This window comes from Hemitrygon akajei, chromosome 16 (genome assembly GCF_048418815.1).
Source record: "Hemitrygon akajei chromosome 16, sHemAka1.3, whole genome shotgun sequence".
Classification (NCBI taxonomy): Eukaryota; Metazoa; Chordata; class Chondrichthyes; order Myliobatiformes; family Dasyatidae; genus Hemitrygon; species Hemitrygon akajei.
Window position 1 is genome coordinate 3724209 of NC_133139.1, and position 24783 is coordinate 3748991.

General features: G+C 40.0%; 1 protein-coding gene across 2 annotated transcripts; it reads left to right on the forward strand.

Moving 5' to 3' along the window:
* Positions 1 to 20150: 20150 nt before the first annotated feature.
* Positions 20151 to 24303, forward strand: LOC140740335 (nuclear factor interleukin-3-regulated protein-like). Of its 2 annotated transcripts, XM_073069487.1 has the most exons (2): positions 20151 to 21238; positions 23849 to 24303. In XM_073069487.1, the coding sequence occupies exons 1-2, from the start codon at positions 20270 to 20272 to the stop codon at positions 23864 to 23866; spliced, it is 987 nt and encodes a 328-aa protein (XP_072925588.1). In that variant the 5' UTR covers positions 20151 to 20269; the 3' UTR covers positions 23867 to 24303. The 2 variants fall into 2 exon arrangements, with proteins under 2 accessions (XP_072925588.1, XP_072925587.1); XM_073069486.1 differs by having other exon boundaries at positions 20151 to 24303.
* Positions 24304 to 24783: the final 480 nt, after the last annotated feature.

Below are 24783 nucleotides of genomic sequence, written 5' to 3' on the forward strand. Positions count from 1 at the left end.
TTAAACTTCTCTTAAAAGTCCGTAAAGTCCCTACCACCGACCCCGGCAGTGCATTCCATGCACCCACTACTCTGTGTAAAAAATTTGCTGCTTACATTTCCTTTGAAATTGCCCCCACTCACCTTAAATACATGCCCTCTGGTATTAGACATTTCAACCTCGGGGGGAAAAAAGATACCGTCTCTCTACTCTGTCTATGCCTCTCATATTCATATAAACCTCTATCAGATCTCCCCCCAGCCTTCACCGTTTTGGAGAAAACCTCTAGTTTGTCCAATCTGTCCTTATAACACATGCCCTCTAATCCACACAGCATTTTGCCAAACCTCTTCTGTACCCTCTCCAAAGCTTCAACATTCTTCCTAAAGTCTGTATAAATCACGTCTACCACCTTGACTTTATCAATTTCAAAGAAAGTTCAAAGTACATTTATGAGCAGAATATATATATGTCACCACACACAATTCTGAGATTCATTTCCTTGCAGGAATTCACAGTAAAAGCAAAGAAACACCATAGAATCAATGAAAAACCTCACACAACAAGACAAACAACCAAAGTGCAAATGACATCAACTGTGCAAATTCAGAAAGAGAAAAGAAATAATAAAAAAAATAAATAAGCAATAAATATCAAGAACATGAGATCAAAGTGAGTCCATAGGTTATGGAATCAATGTGATGTTGAGGTGAGAAAAGCTATCCCCTTTGGTTCAAGAGCCTGATGGTTGAGGGGTAATAATTGTTCCTGAGCCTGGTGGTGTGGGTCCTGAGGCTCCTGTAACTCCTTCCTGATGACAGTAGTGAGAAGACAGCATGTCCTGAATGGTCAGGGACCTTGATGATAGATGCCTCTTTACTGCGACACCATTCCTTGTAAATGTGTTCAGTCATGAAGAGGGCTTTACTCATGATAGAATGGTTCATATCCAATATTGTTTGTAGGCTTTCAAAGACGTCCTTGACAGTACTCCATGCTCAATGTTTAGTTGCTTTCTATTGGTTTTTAAAAGCTTCCCAAATATCTTACTTCCAACTAATATTTACTCTCTTTGGCTTTTATGTTGGCTTTGACTTCTCTTGTTAGCCACAATGGTGTCATCTTTCCTTTAGAATACTTCTTCCTCTTTGGAATGTATATATCCTGTGATTTCTGAACTGCTTGCATACATTCCAGCTATTGCTACTCTGCCGTTATCCCTGTCAATGTTCTTTTTCAATCAATTCATGTCAACTTCATCCTAATGCCTCTATAATTCCCTTTACTCCACTGTAAAAGTGATGCATCTGTTGTTAGCTTCTCTTTCTCAAATTTCATGGTGAATTTGATCATATTATGATCACTTTCCCTCAGGGTTCTTTTACCTTAAGTGCTCTAAGCAATACTGGCTCATTGCACAACACCCAGTGCAGATTAGCTGATCCCCTAGTGGGCTCAACCATGAGCTGCTCTAAAAAGCCATCTCATTGTTACTCTATAAATTACCCTCCCTGGAATCCAGTACTAACCTGATTTCCCAATCTACCATATTGAAGTCCCCCATGACTATTATAACATTGGCCTTTTGGCATGCATTTTCTATTTCCCTTTGAAATTTGTAGACCACATCCATATTACTGTTTTGGGGGTCTGCATAATCTCTTTCAGGGTCTTTTTGCTCTATGTACAATGGTTCAACACCTTCCAACCCTTTGTTACCTCTTTCTAATGATTTGGTTTCATTTTTACCAACAGAGCAACACCACCCCCTCTGCTGTCTTGCCTGTCCTTTTGATACAATATGTGTACTTGGATATTAAGCTCCCAGTTATAATCTTCTTTCAGCCACAATTCAGTGATGCCTCCAACATCATACGTGCCAATCTGTAACTGTGCTATAAGTTAATTGACCTTATTCCATATACTGTGTGTATTCAAATATAACACCTTCAGTCCTGTATTCACCCTTTTCGATTTTGTCCACCTTTTACATTACAACTTATCCTGTTGACTGCAATTTTCCCCAATCAACAGCCACCTCTCTACATATTGTCTCTTTTTTTGTAAACCAGTGACCTCATCTTTAGCACTATTATCTGCCTTTCCTATGATACTTCTTGCATTGAAGTGTAGGCAGCTCAGGAGACTAGATGCACAATGCTCAACCATTTGATTCCTAACTTTGTTTGAGGTCTTACCACCATGTGCCTCCACAACATCTTCACTAACTGTTCTGGCAGTCTGGTTCCCATCCCCCTGTAACCCTGCATTTCCTGTCAGTCACCTTATGTACAGATACTCCTGCACCTAGCGTCACTTTATGGGCAATTAATGAATCTAGGTATATAAGCTCTCCTACGTATTTATACCTTTTGTGTTTTTATTCCTGTGTCCTTTACCTTTATCGTGTTTTATTATTCTGCATAGGATCCAGAGTAACAATTATTTTGTTCTAAGAAAATCTCACGAATCATCTTAAACCCACTTTATTTAACTTAACCAGTGTTGTATATTTAATATTTCAGTAATATTTGAGCGATATTGTAAATATGTTGTTTTAGTAAGCATTCTGGTTTGTTTAAATAATTCATTATGGGTTATACGTAAATATACACCAATTGCATACAATTGTGTTTTGCATCTTCAAAATATTAAACTAATTCAAAGGAAGACATGGGAGTCTGAAACATGGGTCTAACTTCCTGTTTACTTTAAGCAATGTGCACTCGTATCACATGGTTGCATGTGACATATGTAATTTATGTATTTATACATATAACCCATAATTAATTACTTAAACAAGAATGTTTAATAAAACAATATATATACACACAAGATTACAACACATACATCATGACGCTACTACATGATATTTGTAGACCCCGCTTAAAGTAAAACAAACTAAGACTCACATCTCTTGGCTCCCTTATTTTCATTTCAGTTAGTTTTACGTTTTGGAGTTACAAAACATAACGGTAGTGACAAGGTATTTTTAAATTAACCTGAGATAGCTACCTACCTGTTGATGTGCAGCAAGGCGTTTAAGTTAAGAAAAAGTACAGCAAGAAATGGTCAAGTGAAAAAATAAACAGTGCAGCATGTGCTTTGTTGGGAACATACAGGGACTGTTGAGTTTAAAAAAAACAGATACAGAAGAATTCATGGGTTCATGAACAGTGAGTACTGGGAGATAATAATCATAAAAAAGAGCAGAAATGGCTGGCTACATTGGAAAGATTGATGTGTTTGATTACACAAGGGATAACTGGAATATGTATACCGAGCTAATTGAGCAATATTTTAAAGCAAATGGAATAACCAGTGAGAAACAAAAAACAGTTTTGCTGAGTGTATTGGGTGGAAAAGCATTGAGTTTGCTTAGAAGTTTGAGTGGTCCAAACAACTCAGCCAAAATGAGCTTTGATGATATTGTGAAAGTAAAGCAGGAACATTTGGAACCAAAGCCATTGTTGAATGCAGAATTCTTTAGATTCCGTCAGTAGAATCAAAAGGAAAGGGAGTCCATTTCAGCATATGTGGCTGAACTGAAGAGATATTCTGAGCATTGTCAGTTTAATAATGGGCTTCCTGATGCACTGAGAGATTGTTTAGTTTGTGGAATCTTACAAGAAACCATCCAAAAACAGCTCCTACTTGAAGCATAACACATCTAAAAGAGCAGTTGAAATAACTGTATAGAAACACAATTGAGTTGCAGTCGGGAATAAATGTGAGCATGAACAAAATTACAAAGTCTAAACAGAAACCGGCCTGTCCAAACAAATTGTGGCAGCTTCAAAAACCGCATTACTCTGCATTCTGTTGATGAAAAATCTGATCATGATGAGAGTGACACAAGACTGAGTAGCCTTGAGATTTACATTGTGCACACTAACAATAGGTAAACAACATGTCTTACACTAGAAGTGAACACCAAATTAATTAAAATGGGTACTGGCTCAACATGTACAAAATGATGGAGGAACTCAGCAGGCCAGGCAGGATCTAGGGAAAGAGGACATCCCATCTCTCCACTGGAAAGCCAACATACTGACTACCACACCATCGACATCCCCATCTCTCCACTGGAAACCCTAAAATACCATATACCACAGCCCTGATATTCCCATCTCTGCACTGGTAATCATACCCCACCACCTCCCACACCACAAACATCCATATCTCTGCACTGGTAATCATACCCCAACCCAAACATCCCCATCTCTGCACTGGTAATCATACACCACCTCAAACATCCCCATCTCTGCACTGGTAATCATACCCCACCACAAATATCCCCATCTCTGCTCTGGTAATCATACCCCACCACCTCCCACACCCGAAACAACCCCATCTCTGCACTGGTAATCATACCCCACCATCTCCCACACCACAAACATCCCCATCTCTACACTGGTAATCATACCCCACCACATCCCACACCCCAAACAACCTCATCTCTGCACTGGTAATCATACCCCACCAACTCCAACACCCTAAACATCCCCATCTCTGCACTGGTAATCATACCCCACCACCTCCCACACCACAAACATCCCCAACTCTGCACTGGTAATCATACCCCACCACCTCCCACACCACAAATATCCCCATCTCTGCTCTGGTAATCATACCCCACCACCTCCCACACCCGAAACAACCCCATCTCTGCACTGGTAATCATACCCCACCATCTCCCACACCACAAACATCCCCATCTCTACACTGGTAATCATACCCCACCACATCCCACACCCCAAACAACCTCATCTCTGCACTGGTAATCATACCCCACCACCTCCCACACCACAAACATCCCCAACTCTGCACTGGTAATCATACCCCACCACCTCCCACACCCCTAACATCCCCATCTCTGCACTGGTAATCAAACCCCACCACCTCCCACACCCCTAACATCCCCATCTCTGCACCGGTAATCATACCCCACCACCTCCCACACCCTAAACATCCCCATCTCTACACTGGTAATCATACCCCACCACATCCCACACCCCAAACAACCTCATCTCTGCACTGGTAATCATACCCCACCACCTCCCACACCCCTAACATCCCCATCTCTGCACCGGTAATCATACCCCACCAGCTCCCACACCCCTAACATCCCCATCTCTGCACCGGTAATCATACCCCACCACCTCCCACACCCCTAACATCCCCATCTCTGCACTGGTAATCAAACCCCACCACCTCCCACACCCCTAACATCCCCATCTCTGCACCGGTAATCATACCCCACCACCTGCCACACCCCTAACATCCCCATCTCTGCACCGGTAATCATACCCCACCACCTCCCACACCCTAAACATCCCCATCTCTGCACTGGTAATCATACCCCACCACAAATATCCCCATCTCTGCACCGGTAATCATACCCCACCACCTCCCACACCCCTAACATCCCCATCTCTGCACCGGTAATCATACCCCACCACCTCCCACACCCCTAACATCCCCATCTCTGCACCGGTAGTCATACCCCACCAGCTCCCACACCCCTAACATCCCCACCAAGGACACACAAGGGTTGACTGATTTTAGGTTGTTTAATGCCATTTCCAGAATGCAAGTCTAAAGGAGAAGAAAATAATTGTTACTCCGGCTCCAATGCAGCATATAAAAGACTTTCAGGTAAAGGACACAATTATAATAAAAAGGCAATTAATATAATACATAAGATAGCTTATTTACATAGATTGTATGTCCACAAATAGTCAGTCGGCACAGATGTGTCTGTACAGAGTGGTGGTGGTTAGTGATGTGGAGCATTGAGCTGAAGGATGAAGGTGACTCTAACAGGAATTTATAAAGGAGTGGTGATTGCGGGTGTGGAGGGGAGCGTTAATGGGTGGAGGTGTTGATCAGTCTTACTGCTTGGGGACTGAACTAAAGCTTTGGTGCAGTTGCCATAACATCTTCAGTATATTGCCTGACCTTGCTTCTTTTACTCATTATGGGCTTCTTGGTGAACTTCCCAAACTCTTTGATTATCCACCCCAGATAATGAAAAATATACACTGGTAAAACAGGGGACTTTAATGAGGAGGTTACAGAGAACTCACAAGTGCCAGACAAGTCAGTTCCCATTAAAGGTCAACAACCTGATTCACTCTCTTTCTCACTGTCTGATGCTGACTGACCTGCTGAATGTTTCCAATATTACCTCTTTCTGATGCAAAGCTGGACCACAGATAGTCAAGGGCAGAAAGCCTCTGCTTGCTCATTGCAGGATATCAGGTATCAGGGTGATTAATACTTGAATCTGTAGCTCTTTGGGTGGAATCATGGGAACTCGTGTTAAGGAGCGTGCGAGGCTTTCTTCTCCCCACCACCCATGAATTCTAACCAATTTTTAAGGACCATAACTTAGAGTGTCCTGACCAGCTGCATCACTATCTGGTGCAGTAATTACAAGGTATCTGACTGCAAGTCCCTACAAAGCATTGTGAGGGCTGCTGGGAAGATCATCGTGATCTCTCTTTCACCAATCAAAGATGTTTATCAGGAGTGCGGTGTATGCAGAGTCCTTAGCGTTGTCACTGATCCCTCCCATCCATCCAACGATCTCTTTGAACCCCTCACCCCACCATCAGATGGGAGGTACTGCAGCAAGGGCTGTTAGGATGGGAAACAACTTCATCCCCCAGGCTGTAAGACTACTGAACTCCCTGCCACTTCCCTTGTCTCATCACTCATGAAGTGCCAAGAGCGTTACACTGTTTACTTTTTAAATTGTGATGTAAATGTATCTAATTATCTGTTAATTGATTTGTGGTGGTATTAACTTCATGTGTTATGTATGTGATTTAGAGTTCCTTCCTGCAGTCACTGTTTACTTGAAGCATTCACCTTGGTTCTTGCCTCTCCATGGAGTAACAGCTTGGGTTTTTTGCATCGGCAATGATCTCGACATTTGTTAGATCCTGATACTTCTATGATCAAAAGGTTCTTAGGGAGTCAAGAATGAGGCACAAAACCTGTTGCTTACCGTGACTTTTTTCCCCACAAAGAATGAACAATGACTGAGTTGGGAGAACAAACAAAGTAGAATAGAAAAAGCAAAAGCAACACACATAAAACACTGCAGGAACTCAACAGGTCTATGGAAAAGAATATTTAGTCGATGTTTTGAGCAGAGACACTTCGTCAGGACTGAGAAGGAAAGGGGAAGATGCTAGAATAGAAATGTGGGGAAGGAAGAAGCTGGAAGGTGATAGGTGAAGCCAGGTGAGTGGGAAAGGTCAAAGGCTGGAGATTAAGTAATCTGATTAGAGAGTAGAGTGGACCATAAGAGAAAGGGAAGGAGGAGGGGCACCAGGGTGAAGTAATAGGCAAGTGAGAAGTAAAATGTCAGTATAGGGAATAGAGGAAGAGGGAAGAGGGAATTTGTTTTCCAAATTCCTGCATCTGTAGACTTTCTCATGTTTACAATAGAAAAAGCATTCATCATACTCAGACCAGAGATACCCAAAATTCCAGTGATAGCAATTAACCTGTAAAATAACCAAATTCAAGAGGCCTGCTACAGAAAACTAAGAAGTTTCTAGAAAAATACAGAATGAACTGCACCATAATTACTGGAAAATTCACTGAACAAACAATTACAAGTACACATGTGATGATATAAAAGTACAATCAAACATAGGAAAGTTGAGCTATAAGAAAAATACAAAGAACATAATGATCCAACACGGAGTTAAGAACCTTGAAGATTTCAGGGTTGTCTGTGAGTTCCTGGGCCTCCTCTGCTCTTTAACCCACTCTCCAGTCTTACTGTAATGCATTTTCTCCTCAGTGGTCCATGGAGCTGCTTCCTTTCCCCTGGGACAGGGATGAGACTCGAGTGCAGGGGTGTCTTGCAATTGACATGAATTAGTTCCTGAGTTGAACTGGTTGCATCGCCATCTAGTATGGAGGAGTGACTGTCCAAGTTTGTAAAAAGCTGCAGAGAGTTGAAAACCCAACCAGCTCCATCATGGGCACTAACCTTCCCTGCATCTTCAAAAGGAGATGCCTCAAAAAGACAGCATCCAGCATATGCCTCTTCAAGGAGGCACACCTTTTCCGGTAGCCGACAAGTGACCCTTGGGCAAGGTGCTTCACCTGCTTAGCCCATCAACCAGAGTCACATGAAGTCACGAAAGCAGGTGGTGCATATCACAAGTCCTGGTTATGTGACCAGGCCAATAATCTCTGAATATTATTGATATTGGCTGGGTTCACCCATCTTGTAATGGCAGTGCCTGGAAGAAGGCAATGGCAAACCACTTCTGTAGAAGAATTTGCCAAGAACAATCATAGTCATGGAAAGACCATGATTGCCCATGTCATATGACATGGTGCATAATAAACAAGTGAACTTAATTACATTTTTATATGTACTTATTGTAATTTATAGTTTTTAATTATTATGTATTGCAATGTACTGCTACTGCAAACCAAAAAAAATCATGGCACATGCCAGGCAATATTAAACCTGATTCTGTAGCATGCTAGGCTATGAGTCATGCAGTCAGCCAGCCTGTCACACTCTACAATGTGTACTTTAGCAAACTAATTCCAATGCTGTATTGTGTAAATTGGCGTACTAGCAAACTATATTGAATGTGAACAGGAATAAGGATCCAAAAATAATCCATTTCATAACTCTCAGTGTTATAAAGGAGTTCTGTCTGAACCACAGAGACCTTTGGTTGGTCCAGTATTGACATAAGCCCACTTACCGCACAATCCAATGAATGATGTTTAATCCGACCACTGGGTTTAAAGCTATAGGAAATTGGAAATATTGGAATCTCACTGACAATCAACACTAGCGCACCACAGGCGTATGTGCTTAGCCCACTCCTCTCTACACCCATGAATGTGTGGCTAGCCACAGCTCAAATGCCATCTATAAGTCTGCTGATGATACAACTATTATTGGCAGAATTTCAGATAGTGACAAGAGTCTGTACAGAAGTGAGATCTACCAGTTAGTTGAGTGGTGTCACAGCAACAACCTTGCACTCACTGTCAGTAAGACCAAAGAACTGACTGTGGACATCAGAAGAGGTAAGACAGGGAAACACACACCAATCCTCATAGAAGGATCAGAAGTGAAGAGAGTGAACAATTTCAAGTTCCTGGGTGTCAGCATCACTGAGGATCTAACCTAGACCCAACGTATTGATGCAGCTACAAGAAAGACTCAACAGTGGCTATATTTCATTAGGAGTTTGAGGAGATTTGGTATATGTCACCTAAAACATTAGCAAATTTCTACAGATGTACTGTGGGCAACATTCTAACTGGCCGCATCACTATCTGGTATGAGTGGACTACTGCACAGGATTGAAGCAAGATGCAGAGAGTTGTAAACTCAGTCAGCTCCATTATGGGCATTAACCTCCAGAATATCCAGGACATCTTTGATGGCTCAAAAAGGCAGTGTCCATCATTAAGGGACCACCATCACCCAGGACATACCCTCTTATGTTACCATCAGGAAGGAGGTACAGAAGCTTGAAGGCACACACTCAATAATTCAGGAAAAGCTTCTTCCCCTCTGCTATCTGATTTCTGAATAGATTGTGAACCCATGAACACTACCGCACTACTTTTTAAAAATTTCTATTTCTATTTTTGCACTACTTATTTAACTATTTTATATATATACTTACTGTAATTCCTAGTTTTTTTCTATTATCATATATTGCATTGTACTACTGCTGTTAAGTTAACAAATTTCATGACATATACTGGTGATATTAAACCTGATTCTGATTCTCCAAAAAAGAATCAAACTGCTTGAGAAATTCAGCGGGTCAAGTTGTATTTGTGGAGGAAAATGGACAGGTGAGGTTTTGGGTCCAGACTATTATACACTTAGATGTCAAGAAGTTCCATTGTTGTTCAGACCAACCAGTATAATGGAGAAGAAATATGATCTGTGACTTTGACTGTGGGATGATTTTTGATGCCAAATGGGATTGTTTTGAGTATCTCAGAAACTGCCGATCTCTTGAGATTTTCACACACAACAGTCTCTAGAGTTTACAGAGAATGATGGAAAAAACAAAAAGTATCCAGTGAGTGGGGTTTCTTGGGTGAAAATGCCTTGTTACTGAGAGATGTCAGAAGAGAATTGTCAGACTGGTTCAAGCTGACAGGAAGATGACGGTAACTCAACTAACCACACTTGACAACAGTGGTGGGCAGAAGAGTATCTCTGAATGCACATCGTGGTGAACCTTGAAGTGGATGGGCTACAACAGCAGAGACCACGCCAGGTCCCACTCGTGTACCTAATATATACACACCGAGTGGCCAGCTCCCCACTACGCTTTCACTCTGGATGAACTAATTTTAATTAGCATTTTTCTTTCATTGCTAGCCGAGGTACAGCGAAAAGCTTGTCTTGCATACTGTTCATATAGATCAATTCATTAGCACAGTGCATTGAGGTAGAACCATGTAAAACAATATTAGGATGCAGAATAAAGCCTAATGGCTACAGAGAAAGTACAGTGCAGGAAAATAATGTGCAAGATTCTAACGAGGTAGATTGTGAGGTCAAGTCCAACTTACTGTACAAGAGAGCTATTTAATAGTCTTATAACAGTGGGCTAGAATCTGCCTTTGAGCCTGGTGGAAGTGCTGTCAGGTTTTTACATCTTCTGCCCAATGGAAGAGGGGAAGAGAGAGAATATTGGAGGAGGCTGCAGTTATGATTGTGCTGGCTAGTTTGCTGAGGCATCAAGAAGTGTAGACAAAGTCCATGGAGGGGAGGCTAGTTCTGTGATGTGCTGAGCTGTGTCCACAACTCTGCTCTGCAGTTTCCTGTAGTCATGAGCAGAGCAGTTGTCATATCAAGCCGTTATGCATCCACATTGGGTGCTTTCTATTGTGTATCGATAAAAATTGGAAAGGGTCAATGAGGACATCCGAAATTTTGTGACATGGTTGGATTCGACCTGGAGCACCCACCATCCATTTCCCTCTTCATAGATGCTGTCTGACCCTCTGAGTTCCTCCAGCTGATATGGCATTGATGAGCCAGTGCAAAATCCTTGACTAACAGTGTATGTCAAAAGGTTTCAGCTTCCCATTAACTTAGTTGGATGAACTAGTTCAGTGACAACTGTCAATATTTGCTTTCATGTCGATTTGTTGATGGCGTTCTGTTGGAGCCTTCCATGATATACTCACAATGGTGATACAATCAAATAATGCATGAACTTGGTGCCTCCCTGATTCAGTTTTGAATCTATCAACATGATTTAGGGACGTCCATTTAGAGCAGAGATGAGGAGGAATTTTTTTTAGCCAGAGGGTGGTGGATCTGTAGAATTCATTGCCATAGACAGCTGTAGTGGCCAAGTCATTGGGCATACTTAAAGTGAAGGGTGATAAATTCTTGATTAGTCAGGGCATCAGAGGCGGGAGAATGGGGTTGAGAGGGATTAAGCCATGAAGAAATGACAGAGAAGATCCGATGGGTCAAATGGCTTAATTCTGCTCCTATGCCTTATTGTCTACATGGTTCTCTCTAGTTGTAAAGATTTATTCCCCCAATATATATAATATAAACTTTTTCAGCACTGTTCTACACTTTGGTGCATCCAATTGGAAGGCCGAGTCATTCTTTATGCACGCCTAATTTAATTTAATTTAATATTCAATTAACGCTTGGGGGCTGGAGATACGTCTCCACCAAAGGAGGTGTAAGGCGCTCCTTCTCTCCCGTAGCCTACAGGACACCCTTGGACATGATTAGCCCGCCCCCTCCCCCCTTCAGCGTCACGGGAAGCCATGGGAGCAGGTGGAAGCTGGCCGTATGAGTATCTGGAGCATATCACAAGTCCTGGACACCAGGAGACAATTTCTGAAGAGTATTGATTATGGCTGGGGTCACCCGTCTGGTAAAGACACTGTCCAGAAGAAGGCAATGGCAAACTACTACTGTAGAAAGAATTGTCAAGAACCATCATGGTAATAAGACCATGTCAAGTTATATGACACGGCCAATAATAATGATGATTAATTATAATAAATATAAATATTATATATATATATTTCTTATAGTAGTTTATATTGTTTCTTGTGAAGTCATAGACTCAGAAAAGTACAGCCCGAAAACAGGTCCTTCGGCCCATCTAATTCGTGCCTAATCATTTAAACTGTCTACTCGGATGGACCAGCACCGAGACCATAGCCCACCCATACCCCTACCATCCATGTATCTATCCAAACATCTCTTAAGCGTTGAAATTGAGCTCGCATGCCTCAATTGCGCTGGCAGGTCGTTCCACACTCACCACGCTCTGAATGAAGGTCTATATTGCAATGCAAAGAACTGCTGCCTCAAAACACCATATGCCAATGAAATAAACCTGATTCTGATTCAATCTTAAAGCAGAATTTACTTCGCCATCTCGCGGCCAATATTATCGATTCGCTCCCCATGGTATTATGACTTCGCTCTCGGCTTCTGTTACGTAAGGACGGCGTGCCTTTTCCTTTTGATATGCTTGTTATGCATAAAAGCAGGTTGGCTCAGGAACACGCCTGTGTTCTCCAGCGTCCTCGTTGTTCTCGGACAGGGGGAGGCAACCAAATGTTCCGCCGCGCTTACGTTACGAAATTAACGCTCCAGTGAGAAACTTGCAGGCAGGTAACTGGGTTGTTTGTTTACTGTGTGTGCTGATAATTCTCGTGCAAAATGGCACAGTCATTATACAACACAGTTATACGCAGAATTGATAAATCTTCTGCTCTGTAGTAACAATCACTCATTGGGTACACTTTGTTTAAAGACATTCGCGATGGAGTCGAAATTGTTTGTAAACCATTTCGTTATCAGTTCCATCTTTTTTCCTTCAACGGGATAATTGGAGATGGAGATGATAGGTAGGGAGATGGGGAGGGGTTCGGGGAATGATGGAGTGGGGGTTAGGGAGCCGAGAGAAGGGGGATGATGGGGTTAGGGGGATAGTGGGGGTGGTGTGGTGTGGTGTAAATCAGCTTGACATTGTTTCTACAGTAAATGGTGGCAAAATATTAGACGTGACATTGTTTCTACAGTAAATGGTGGCAAAATATTAGACGTAAACAGTTGCCATCAAACATTTCCGAATATGAACTGGGGACCACACGTGGGAAAGAATTTTAAGTTTTGCAGTTTTTGGAACTTCAACTTCCAGAAAATCTGCTTAAATTCTAGAAAAAGCCGCGGGTTTTGTTTAAGACATTCAGAAAAGAAGATCTCAAATATCCGTACAGCTTTAAATTGAGGAGAATTTTATACTACTGAGCGTTAAAGTAATGTTTTTATATCCTAATACATCCCTTCGGATATTCGTAAACCCCTAACACTCACGATAATCTCCACGCTTTAAGTTTATTGAACTGCTGTTAAAGTTGCCGGTGTTCAAAAATAGACACTGTTGTAAGAGGATTACTGTGGGATGTACTCTGTTAACTTGCGGCGACAGTTCAAAACCGCCTGCAGAGAAGGCTTCGAAATCGCTGGTGAGAAGCTTGTGAGATGCGACTACAGATGAAGTGCCAACGACGATAGCCTCTAATCTATGAAAAAGAAGTTCTTCTGACTGAAACAGAAACCTCTTGCGCGGCTTCTTGCAACTATGATATACACACTTCAGATAAGCATTGCCCAATGAAATTGGGGTTTTATCTTGTATAATGCTTAAAACCATAATTCAGCATCCAATCACGGCACCAACTTAAACCAACATTGGTCGCAACAACAACATACCCCAACTATTACCAATACAAGTTAAAAATGTTCACATTAGCCTAACTGCAATGTCTACAAAGGAAAACGATTTTTATTTCCGACAGAGAAAACGGTTTAAAAGCGCATTATAGTCTGGTGACAGTCAGTATTTTAAAATCAGTTAAACTGCAATCTGTTCCAACATGCACTCTGCATGTGTATGTTCTTTTAGAAGTCTGGTTTCCCCCTAAACAGAATCAGAATCAGGTTTAATCGGGGTGTCAAAAGGTTATGTGGAGAAGGCAGGAGACTGAGGTTGAGATGGGTAATAAATCAGCCATGATGGAATGGCGGAACAGACTCGATAGACCGAATAGTCTAATTCTGCTCTTATGTCTTATGGTCTTAATATCACTGCATTGTATACTGCACTTTATTCGTTAATATTCCCTAATACCTGAACATGAGTATTTTTTTTTACAAACCTCTAAGACTTGAGTGTGGCTGAACCTTCTCCCGCCCCCACAATCTTTCGACTAGAAACTGCCCACGTAAATCACTCCCTTCGTTCATTCACGAACACCGATCCCACCGCTGCAGTCGTCAGATATCCCGAAGGGATCGCCGAATAACCACCAGAAAGAAAGCTGGAACTGCGCGGTGTGACCAGCTCTCTCCAAGAAGCTTGGAGATCAAGAGCCGGTCTTGAGTCTTGGCTGATGTTTGTGGTTTCGCGCGATGCGCACTGTTTACTTGAGTTCCATCTTCAAAGTTCAAAGTTCAAAGTAAATTTATTATCAAAGTACATATATGTCACCATATACAACCCTGAGATTCATTTTCTTGCAGGACTTCACAGCAAATACAAAGAAACACAATAGAATCAATGAAAATCTGCACACGAGATGAACAACCAATGTACAAGATGTGAAAATACAAGCGTAATAATAATAAATAAGCAATAAATATCGAGAACATGAGATGAAGAAAGCTTGAAAGTGAGTCCATAGGTTGTAGGAACAGTTTATTGTTAGTCTGCGTGAAGTTATCCCTCTTGTCTGATTGTTCCTGAATCTGTTGGTGTGGGATCTAAGGCTCCTGTATCTCTGTCCTGGGCAGCAGCGCGAAGAGAGCGTGGCATGGACGGTGGGAATCCTTGATGTTAGATGCTGGTTTCCTGCGACAGCGCTCTTTGTAGATTGCTCAATGGTGTGGAGGACTTAACCCGTGATGGACTGGGCCGTACTCACTACTTTTTGTAGGCTTTTTCAGTGCAAGGCAGTTGGTGTTTCCATACCAAATCTTTTTTTTCAAAGGTCGCCGGATAACATAGAATTCGGAAACGGCAAAATATTAAGTAACAGTGGAGAACCGTTCACTTCTGATAGTAGTGTTCCTTAAATAAGGAGAAACTCCCTCTTTTTCATTGGAGTCCAACATTTTAACCGTATGCAATGCAAGTTTGCAGATAATGAATCATCAGGGATTTGTTCTAATGGAATAATTATTGCGTAGTTTGCAGATTAAGTTTCGTGGAAAATAAGAGACTCGTGGGCTAGATTTTCCGGTACTGTACGCTATGCACTTGTGAAAGTTACGTGCAAATTTTGTTAGCGTAGGAAGTCGGCCCGCCTACCAGCATTACAGCGTGCCTATCGAGCAGCTGCTGGAAGTGCTGTTTGAGTAAATGCAATATCTACTTTAAAAAGAATGCACTATCTTGAAATATGAATATACAAATTGTTAGACAGAATGTAATTGTGTTTGTAGTCTTCCGGTCACTAAAGTCCCAAGTTACTTTATCATCAAAATATTCACATATTTACGGTAAGTCACGGTGCTAGTTATGTACAGTATATCATATGTATATAAATTAATATTGATAAGTTTTATTAATATAAGTATGATGCTTTATATTGCCAAAAAGTAGCAATATTAAGAGAGAAGGGATGTATCCAGTAAAAAGATCGTAAAAAATGTCTAACGTGGTAAAATCCCAGTCTACGGAAAATATTAAGAGAGATTGAGCACAATGCTTTGAATTACAGCAGTGTATGTTAGAGTTGCTATATTAAAATAAAATCAAGAATATCACTTAATTAACTGCCTTTTATAGTTGCTTAACTTAAATTGTACATACCAATTTGCTTCTAAGTAACTGTGTGCGATTTAAGAAACATTGCGTTATGTGATGTAAACCCTTGCCACAATTGCAATGTTTTCCTGATATATTTAAAACAGAATACATTCATTACTAAGTTAGAGCTAAACAAGTTATCCCATTATTTAAACAGTGCAATCTAAATTTATAATTATCCCAACAAGTTCCTATCCAAAATCATTGTGATTGTTACTGGGTCTTCCTTCCAAACTATGTTGTGAATAGACTGCAAATTAAAAACCTAGTTACTACTAATGTTACTATTAGCTAAAACTTAGTTACTAAACTACTACTAATGTTTCTATTAAAAATGGAGGATCACGCCATTTCCGTGCACAAGAACTACCTCTGATGACTTCATATTACTCTCTAAGAGCAATGGTGCAAATATAAGGCCAAGTTCACCCACTAAAATAACAAAAATCTATGTACATTGAAATGTCTGATGACAAAGAAAGTTAGCATTTAATTTCAGCGTCTTTTCAGATGTAATGTTAGGTAATGTGAAAATGCTCAAAATCATGTTTCAGAAGAAATGTATTTTGTTGTACCAGTGTGGCTTTGTAAGTGGCCTCACCTTCTAATATAAATTATGATTCATGTATTTCCTTCCCAAATTACACTATATTGTTTATAAATTGGAAATGTTACAGAATCTGACTAAGTAATATAAAAGACCGAAAAAGAAGCGAGATGATGAAAGAATAACATATTTACTTGCTAGCTTCTCTCTTGACCTTCTACAGCCAAAGTACATTGTATTGTAAATTCAGCATAATTGTAATTGACAATATATATTTTTATGTATTTATATAAGAACACTACTGTTAGCAATTTAAGGAACCAACATGTTATTAAGCAACTAAATCAATAGTGGCCAAAATTGTCACCGTATATAATTTGTTATATGTCGTATTGTATATCATGGGCAATCATAGTCTTTCCATGACAATGATTGGTCTTGGCAAATTGGTCTACAGAAGTGGTTTGCCATTGCCTTCTCTGGGCAGTGTCTTTAAAGATGGATAACCCCAGCTATTATCGATACACTTTAGAGACTGTCTGCCTGGTGTTAGTGGTCATATAAACAGGGTGTGTGATATGCACCAGCTGCTCATACGACCATCCACTACCTGCTCCCATGGCTTCATCTGACAATGATCAGGGAGCTAAGCAGATGCTATGCTTGGCCCAACATTGACTTGTGGTCTAGTGGAGGGAAATTAGCATCTTACACCTCCTACAGTAGAGATGTATCTCCACCCTGCACCAAAGTATTTAACTTAGCTAAGATACTTATTGTTGCACTGTAACTGAATAACAGCTTATAAAGGGATTTTACACAGAGTTTGAGATGAAATTGATCAAAGCTAATCACAAGAGATTCTGCAGATGCTGGAAATCCAGAGCAACACACACAAAATGCTGGAGGAACTTAGCGGGTCAGGCAGCACGAGGAGCCATGTTGAAGGTCCTCGGCCTGAAACGTTGACTGTTTATACATTTCCATAGATGCTGCCTGACCTGCTGAGTTCTTCCAGCATTTTGTGTGTGTTGATACAAGCTGTTTCAAGTTTTGAGGTGTTTGTAGATAAGTGGGTCAAAATTCTTGCACAGATTTCATGGTTCTCAACTTATGATTTGGTGTTATGATTCAAATATGCAAAATGCAGACACAGTACCATATTATTTTAATATTCATAATTTTCCTAAAGTTATACATTAAATTATTGTTTGTAAAATAAAAGAACATTTTCACACCTGCTTTCTCTTTGTACGTAAGAGCAGTAGTTGTCAAGTTGAGATTCTTAGGAAACAACTCTTTGATTACTACACTCTATAAAATGGACATGACAGGCAGTACAATTTTAACTACCCCTACACTTTACAGAGATCCACTGTATCCAGTTCCACACACACAAGTGCATCTTGCTTGATTTTTGAATAGTCTCAAGGAAATATTCACAAACAAGAGAAAATCTGCAGATGATGGAGATCCGAACAACACACACAAAATGCCAGAGGGACTCAGCAGGCCAGGCAGCATCTATGGAAAAAAGTACAGTCAACGTTTTGGGCTGAAACCTTTTGCAAGGACAGAAATATTTAAGGGAATGTTTACTATTTCAGAGTGAAGTGCAACTTAAGTTTTGTTTTCAAATTAACTGGCTGTACACAATGGTAAACTGAGTTGCTTAAATTATGACGAGAAAATTTCTAAATGGTTTCCCTTTAAAAGAAGCACAATATATTTCATTTTAATGGCAATCCAAACTATTTATATTTCAAAATTGTCAGGCAGTCTTAGTTAATAGGTATCTATTAACCATCTTCAGTTTGCATCTCAGAATCAGGTTTAACATAATTGGTAAATATGAAATTTGTTGTTTTGCAGTAGCAGTACATTGCAATTCCTGCAGTACTTAATAAACACCTTAAATTGCAATAAGTATATAATAAAACTAAAAGAGAACAGAAAAAGGAAAAAATAGTGGAGTGGAATACATCAATTCATTGTTCATTCAGGCATCTGATGGCAGTGGCATGAATTAGGCAATGAAATGTATTTTGTTCTCATCTGCAGAATTGATATAACCTTTCACAGTTAGATTTTATGTATAGGAACAGACTGTGTAAAGAGGTCTTATGCAAATAGGTTTTCATAGTTGAGAAACTACATTTCTAGGAAACAAAGAAGTGGACAATGAGTACATTTTGCAACAAATCAAAAGTTTATTCTTCTGTGTGTCTTTACGCTGTTACAGTACTGTTGTACGGGGATGTCGATAGCCAGCCATAGATTCTCTTTCGCTCATACAAGAACATGCCAAATATTAAAGAGCCAAGATCCAAAACTGGTTAATGCAGGTATTCTGATAAATTAACATGACATTAAGTCATTGTTGTTTATAATTGGAATATACCAGACTGTAACAGTGAATATTATTGATTTTCAAATCTTCAATTTTGTTCTTAGAAATGCGATATCACTTTTGGGTTCAGAAACAATTTTGTGTCAAGATGGCAAGTGGGTGTTGGTTTCGTGTTTTCAGTTTCTTTGAAAAATGTCTAGACATGGAGGTGGAACTTTAAGTGTTGGACTCATCGTGGTTAATGTAAAGTTCTTGAACATTTTATGTGATTTTTCTAAAACCAACGCTGTCTGTCTTATCTTACTAAAATATGCGTTGGTACTTTCATGTAAGAAAGATAGGAAGCAAGAGAGAAAGATGAACTGAGGTAAACAAGCTTGTGGGAGTTTGAATCAAGTGGTCTGTTTCAGGTCATTGGCCCATCTCCATCTGACACCTTGCATTTCCTAATGTGTTGTAGCTTTGAATCTGTTATCTGATCTGGATTCTTCACATAAAAATGTGCAGGAATCCAATTGCAAATGAGGGAAACACAGTCCGGAGAAGGAGAGGTATATTTAAAGCTGAGATAGATATTTTGTTGGTTAGTGACGGTGTCAAAGGATATGGGGAGAAGGCAAGAGAGTGGGGTTGAGAAGGATAATAAATCAGCCATGATGGAATGACCGGAGCAGACTTGACTGGCCAAGTAGCTTAATTCTGCTGCTATGTCTTACGTGGGAGGGGGAGGGAGGCAGGCAAGCGGAAGGAGGGAGAGGGAGATAGAGGTGATAAAAAGAAGTGCTGGTAGCATGTGAAGAAGGAATAATTGGATTCGCGAATGGAAAACAAAATTGGAACAGAACTGTAGGAAGAAAAAGTAGAAGACATATTTATGGTCCAGGACTGATGAAAGAAGCTTGGCAGCATAATTGATCTTTTATTTCTGCTTTAGCCAGTTCTTTACCATTATCATATTAAAGAGACAGTAAGTCCAATATCTCAGCAGAAAGTATTAGGCAATGAATAGTGAAAAAAATTACTGTGTTTCCGCGGAAGGCACCAACAGCCCACATCTATTATCTGTGAAACTCTAGCTACAACAGTGAGGGACTTGCAAGATCTTTGCAGAAGACCGAGGAGCTGGGTGCCAATGCCTGCGAAAAATTTGCATAACAATTTAATTGTTGTAATTAGAACAATTATAACAATCATTGATTGGGTCAAGCAGCAGCGAAGAATTCAGTCCAGGAAAGCCTTAACATTGCAACCACCTCGCAAACTTCCATGTTATTTCGAACACTTTTGATTAAGTTCCATCGTCTGAATGCGATTTAAGTGTTGTTTTATTAACGTTCTTGTTTTTATTTGCCCCCTTGCAGGTTTAGTCGAGTAATTGTGTAAAGTTGCGAAGAGCCCAGCAGAGGCAGCGAGGTGCGGCCACGGAACGGGAGCGCCCCCCAGTGCCGCGCATGCGTGGCGGCGGTGGTACTCGCTTTCCCGCCCGGCAAGAGAGAGAGCCCAAGGGCGATGCTGTCAGCGCTTGACCTGATGGTAGACTTGGAGCCGCCGGGGCTGAAGCGCGGCAATTTCAGGGGCCGGCTGAGTTCGCGCAGGAAGAGGGAGTTCATGCCCGAGGAGAAGAAGGACGCGTCGTACTGGGAGAAGCGACGGAAGAACAACGAGGCGGCCAAGCGCTCCCGGGAGAAGCGGCGTCTCAACGACCTGGTGTTGGAGAACAAGATGTTGGCGCTGAGCGAGGAGAACGCCTGCCTCCGTGCCGAGCTGCTCTCTCTTAAGGTCCGCTACGGTCTCATCAGCTCCTCAGCCTACAGCCAGGAGACGCAACTCCTGCACACCTACATGCAGAAGTACCTGGCCAGGCAGAGGTCCATCGAGCTGGATCCTCGCTTCTTGGAAGTAGACGCTCCCTATAGCAGGGATGGCTTCTGCAGCACAAGATACCCTTCAGGGAGGTTTTCCCATGACTCTATTCACACCTCGCCTCAACATACACAGGACAGTGTATTTCACAAAATCTACACTAGCCCTGCATCGGTGGGAGTACAAACGCAATATCCTTCAGAAACTTCTGCCGAAGAGCCCACCATGCACAATCTGCCATTGAATCAATTATTTTCGAGATACCCTTGCTCACTTAACGAAACATATCCCTGCTTCAAACCTTCAAGCGTGTTCACCAATGCAGTAGAAGTGAACGTTAAAAGCAAGAGAGAGACTGAAGATGATGTAGAAGATGAACAAGAGGTTCCTAAGATGCATCATGTTTCTCCTTTCAAGGACTGCAGGTTTGAATGCTCAACAACAGTGAAGACGAATTGTGCTGCTCTTCCGCACAAACTGCGAATTAAGGCAAAGTCAATTCTTGCAAAAGAAGAAAAAGACGGACCAGAGTTTGATCTCGAAGTACCATGGAAGGAGCAATCTCCACTTAAAAATACTAGAAGCATTTCATTGACAGAGATCAAAAACATTGATGTGAGTTTGTGTGGTGGTATTTGTGATTGCAAAGTTGCATTTAAACCTGTTCCTTTATTGCCCATTTGTCATTCCGTTTAATTGAAGTTTTATTAATAGTGACCTTTAATTGTTCATTGCTCATTCATTCTTATTTTAATTTTTTTTTCTATTGGGAATAGTGTATTAAGTTGTACACCAAGTTGCAATTCTTAAATGCTTGTTAATACAATCGGTATAGAATGAATCAAAGATAACTTTTGGGAGTAGTAAGTTATTAGAAAGCATTATCTCCCAAGACATGGCTTTTATATAGTTATAAAAAGTCACTAAAATTACTACTTTATGCCACGGGATGTTTTTATTGGATTACTGTGATAATGTTTAAAATACAAAATTTTTTTAGAATTAAATACAAATATACTGATAGAATTTCTTACTTTTTCATAAAAATAGTTAACAAGAAAGTGGAAATTAGAGATTAATGGTAAATTAGTTCTTACCAATAAATTATCTGTTTTAGTAACAACCAATTAGATCTCTCTTTCCAAACTGTGGCAATTTATGCCATATTTTATTTCAGTTTATATATTCTAAATGCTACTATTCATTTAATGAGTGATATCCTTAATGACTTTCACAGCATCCCGTTTGGGGGGGGAAACATACTTGTCAGATTGGCAGAAATCTGTTTGGCTTGAAGAGTACATAGTTTCTTTGATCATTTTGGTTGGCATGAACCAGTTGGGCCAAAGGGCCTTTAACCAATACTGTATTTCTATGACTCTAAATCAGTTCTCAGGCTACTAGTTCAAGCTGATGTATGTTTGGTATGAACCTCCTGTTATCTGCATTCACGGCCATATATATAGTAAATTCTAACAGAATTAGAATCTAAAGGGCATCAAAACTGGACATGACTCTTTCAAGTTAGTTAATTAGCTTAATTAGTAGCAGTTAGAAGAATTGAGATCCTGTTTCCATCTTTATTATATTCTGTCATAGCTTCTGGGTTTTGAATTTGTTTTTTTATTTGGATAGCAATGAATGCAAATGTGTATTAACAACTCAATGGTCTGGCTTCTGCCCCTTCCTTTCCAGTCCTGATGATGGGTGTCAGCCCAAAACATTCACAAACAAGAGAAAATCTGCAGAAGCTGGAAATCTAAGCAACGCACATAAAATACTGGAGCAACTCAGCAGTCCATGTACTCTTTTCCATAGATGCTGCCTGGCCTGCTGAGTTCCTCCATCGCTTTGTGTGCGATGCTCTGGATGTTCAGCATCTCAGAATCTTTTGTGCCAATGTACCAGTTGACTAACTTGCCTCATAGGCAAAGGACTTTTAGGCCAATGATAATGCCATCTTAAATAACGATTGACCGAGTTCATACTTTGTTATAGATCTAGAAATCAAATAGTTACATTGTGGGAGGAGCAGACTCAATAGGCTGAATGGCCTAACTTTGATCCTATGTCTTGTACAAATTTGTTGTGCAGTGAAGGAAATAATATGTTAGAGAATGTTTCCCTTGGTACAGCACACAAGGAAATAGGAGCAGGCTGGACCCTGAAGCCTGTACTGCCATTCATGTGACTATGACTGATATACCCTGACCTCATCTCCTCTTCTGAACCACTTCTCCAAAACTGCAGTTGTTTTTTCCTTCAAATATTTATCTATCTCAGCTTTTAATATATACTTGCCTGTTAATAACGTAACCAAAATTTTGGATATCAACTTAACAAATTGTGATGAAATTAAGTTATTTCTTTCTTACAACTCGTTCCCAGGCTCTGAGGAAGGTGTCCTTTACCACAATTCTTTCGTTTGTCAATATTTAAATTTTCTCTTTCTCAAAGGTAAAGTAGTGTGGTTTATCTAAGCTGTGTCTCTGAATTTCAGTAAGATATTTGATAGAACAGGGCTTGCTAGTTACTTCATAATTAGGTTTATTGTCACTGATATATGTTGTAAATTTTTTTCGTAGCAGTAATACAGTGCAAAACATAAAAAACTATGTTATAACAATAAGTAAATACATAATTCAGAAGAGGAATTGCAAGATAGTGTTTATGGACCATTCAGAAATCTGGCAGAAGAGAATAAGCTAAACCTGGAGTGTGTGTCTTCAGGCTCCTGTACCACCTCCATGATGGTACAACATAGAAGGAAGTCATTTTGTCCATTCCATTTACCTTATTGCAACCCTAACTGACATACAAGCAGAACTGGGGAGGTCAAAGTTTTACACACTTCTTTCTTCATATCCCTGAAACATTTTGGGGAAATAAAACTTTATTCAATTTGTATATAAAATACAATTGACCGAACAGTGGTTGTCAGTTGTGGTGGAATGTGCAACTATTGACCATTCTTTGCACAGATTGGTGACTCCTAACATAAAGATTCAAAACCCTGTCTTTACTAGCTTACATTACCTAGTTTTATATACCTGTGCTCACATGTTCTCCTCTTCACCTAATTTTTGATGATTTTTCATTAATTATCTGTTAATCTCACCTTAGTGCAGTAAATTCTGGGAAATATAGTCTTAATTAGTGTGACTGTTCCTTATAATTAAATCTGGAGTCCGATATCTTCAATAAATATATTTTGCATTCCTTTAGGCAGTAAACTCACTTTAAGCTGTGAGGCTGGGGACTGTTCTCAATATTCCTGGTTTAATTACAACTTTAAAGGACACCTATTCATTTGCATCAGGTATTCTAGATACAAGGTTGACCCTCTAATAGCTTGTTTGACTATGTATTTATATTTCCATGACATTTTTTGATCTATGTATATTGTATGGTCCTGAGAGACTTGGGATCATTGTTTCCTGCCATTTTAGGAAGTGAAGATGCTGAATAAATTTACTTGAACATGGAAAAGATGTAACTGGAATTCCGCAGTTTAATCTGTTAATAATAATTTTATTGTAATTGCATAATTATTGCTTGAATATTTTAAAAACTTAATATTTTAAGTCTATAAATGGTGACTGTATTCTGGAAAAGAGTATCTTGTTTTGAATAACTACTTTTGATAAAAGTGTAAAAAAAAAAAAAAAGAAATGCAAGAAGTATGTTGGTAATAAAAACTTGATGTGAGGCATGTTGCGGTGTTTTGATTATATAACAGAGAATGGAGGCATAGTGGTTATGTTATGTAACCGGGGGATTAGTGGTCTGCGCTAATAATCCAAGGATGAGTTATTTATAAATAATGCAATCCACTGTACTCAGAATGAAAAACCTGAGTTTTTCAGTTCATTGATTTCTGCAAAACTGGATACTCAGCTGTCTCTATTTTGCTATAAACTTAACTTTATTGCCTTGGGAAATACTTAGTGTACAGAAACCTATTATCTGTCCACCCTAGGGTTACTAAGTTATTTTACTTCCCATAACTGTACATTCATTATGTGCTACGTTGCATGATGTGGGCGATTATAGTCTTTCCAGGACCATAATTGTTCTTGGCAAATCTTCCTTCAGCAGTGGTTTGCCATTGCTGTCTTCTGGGTAGTGTCTGAAAGATGGACGCCTGAGCTATTATCAAT

Bases quoted from the DNA above. Each gene is read 5' to 3' on its own strand.
- LOC140740335 (XM_073069486.1), top strand. From the start codon at position 20,270: ATGCTGTCAGCGCTTGACCTGATGGTAGACTTGGAGCCGCCGGGGCTG.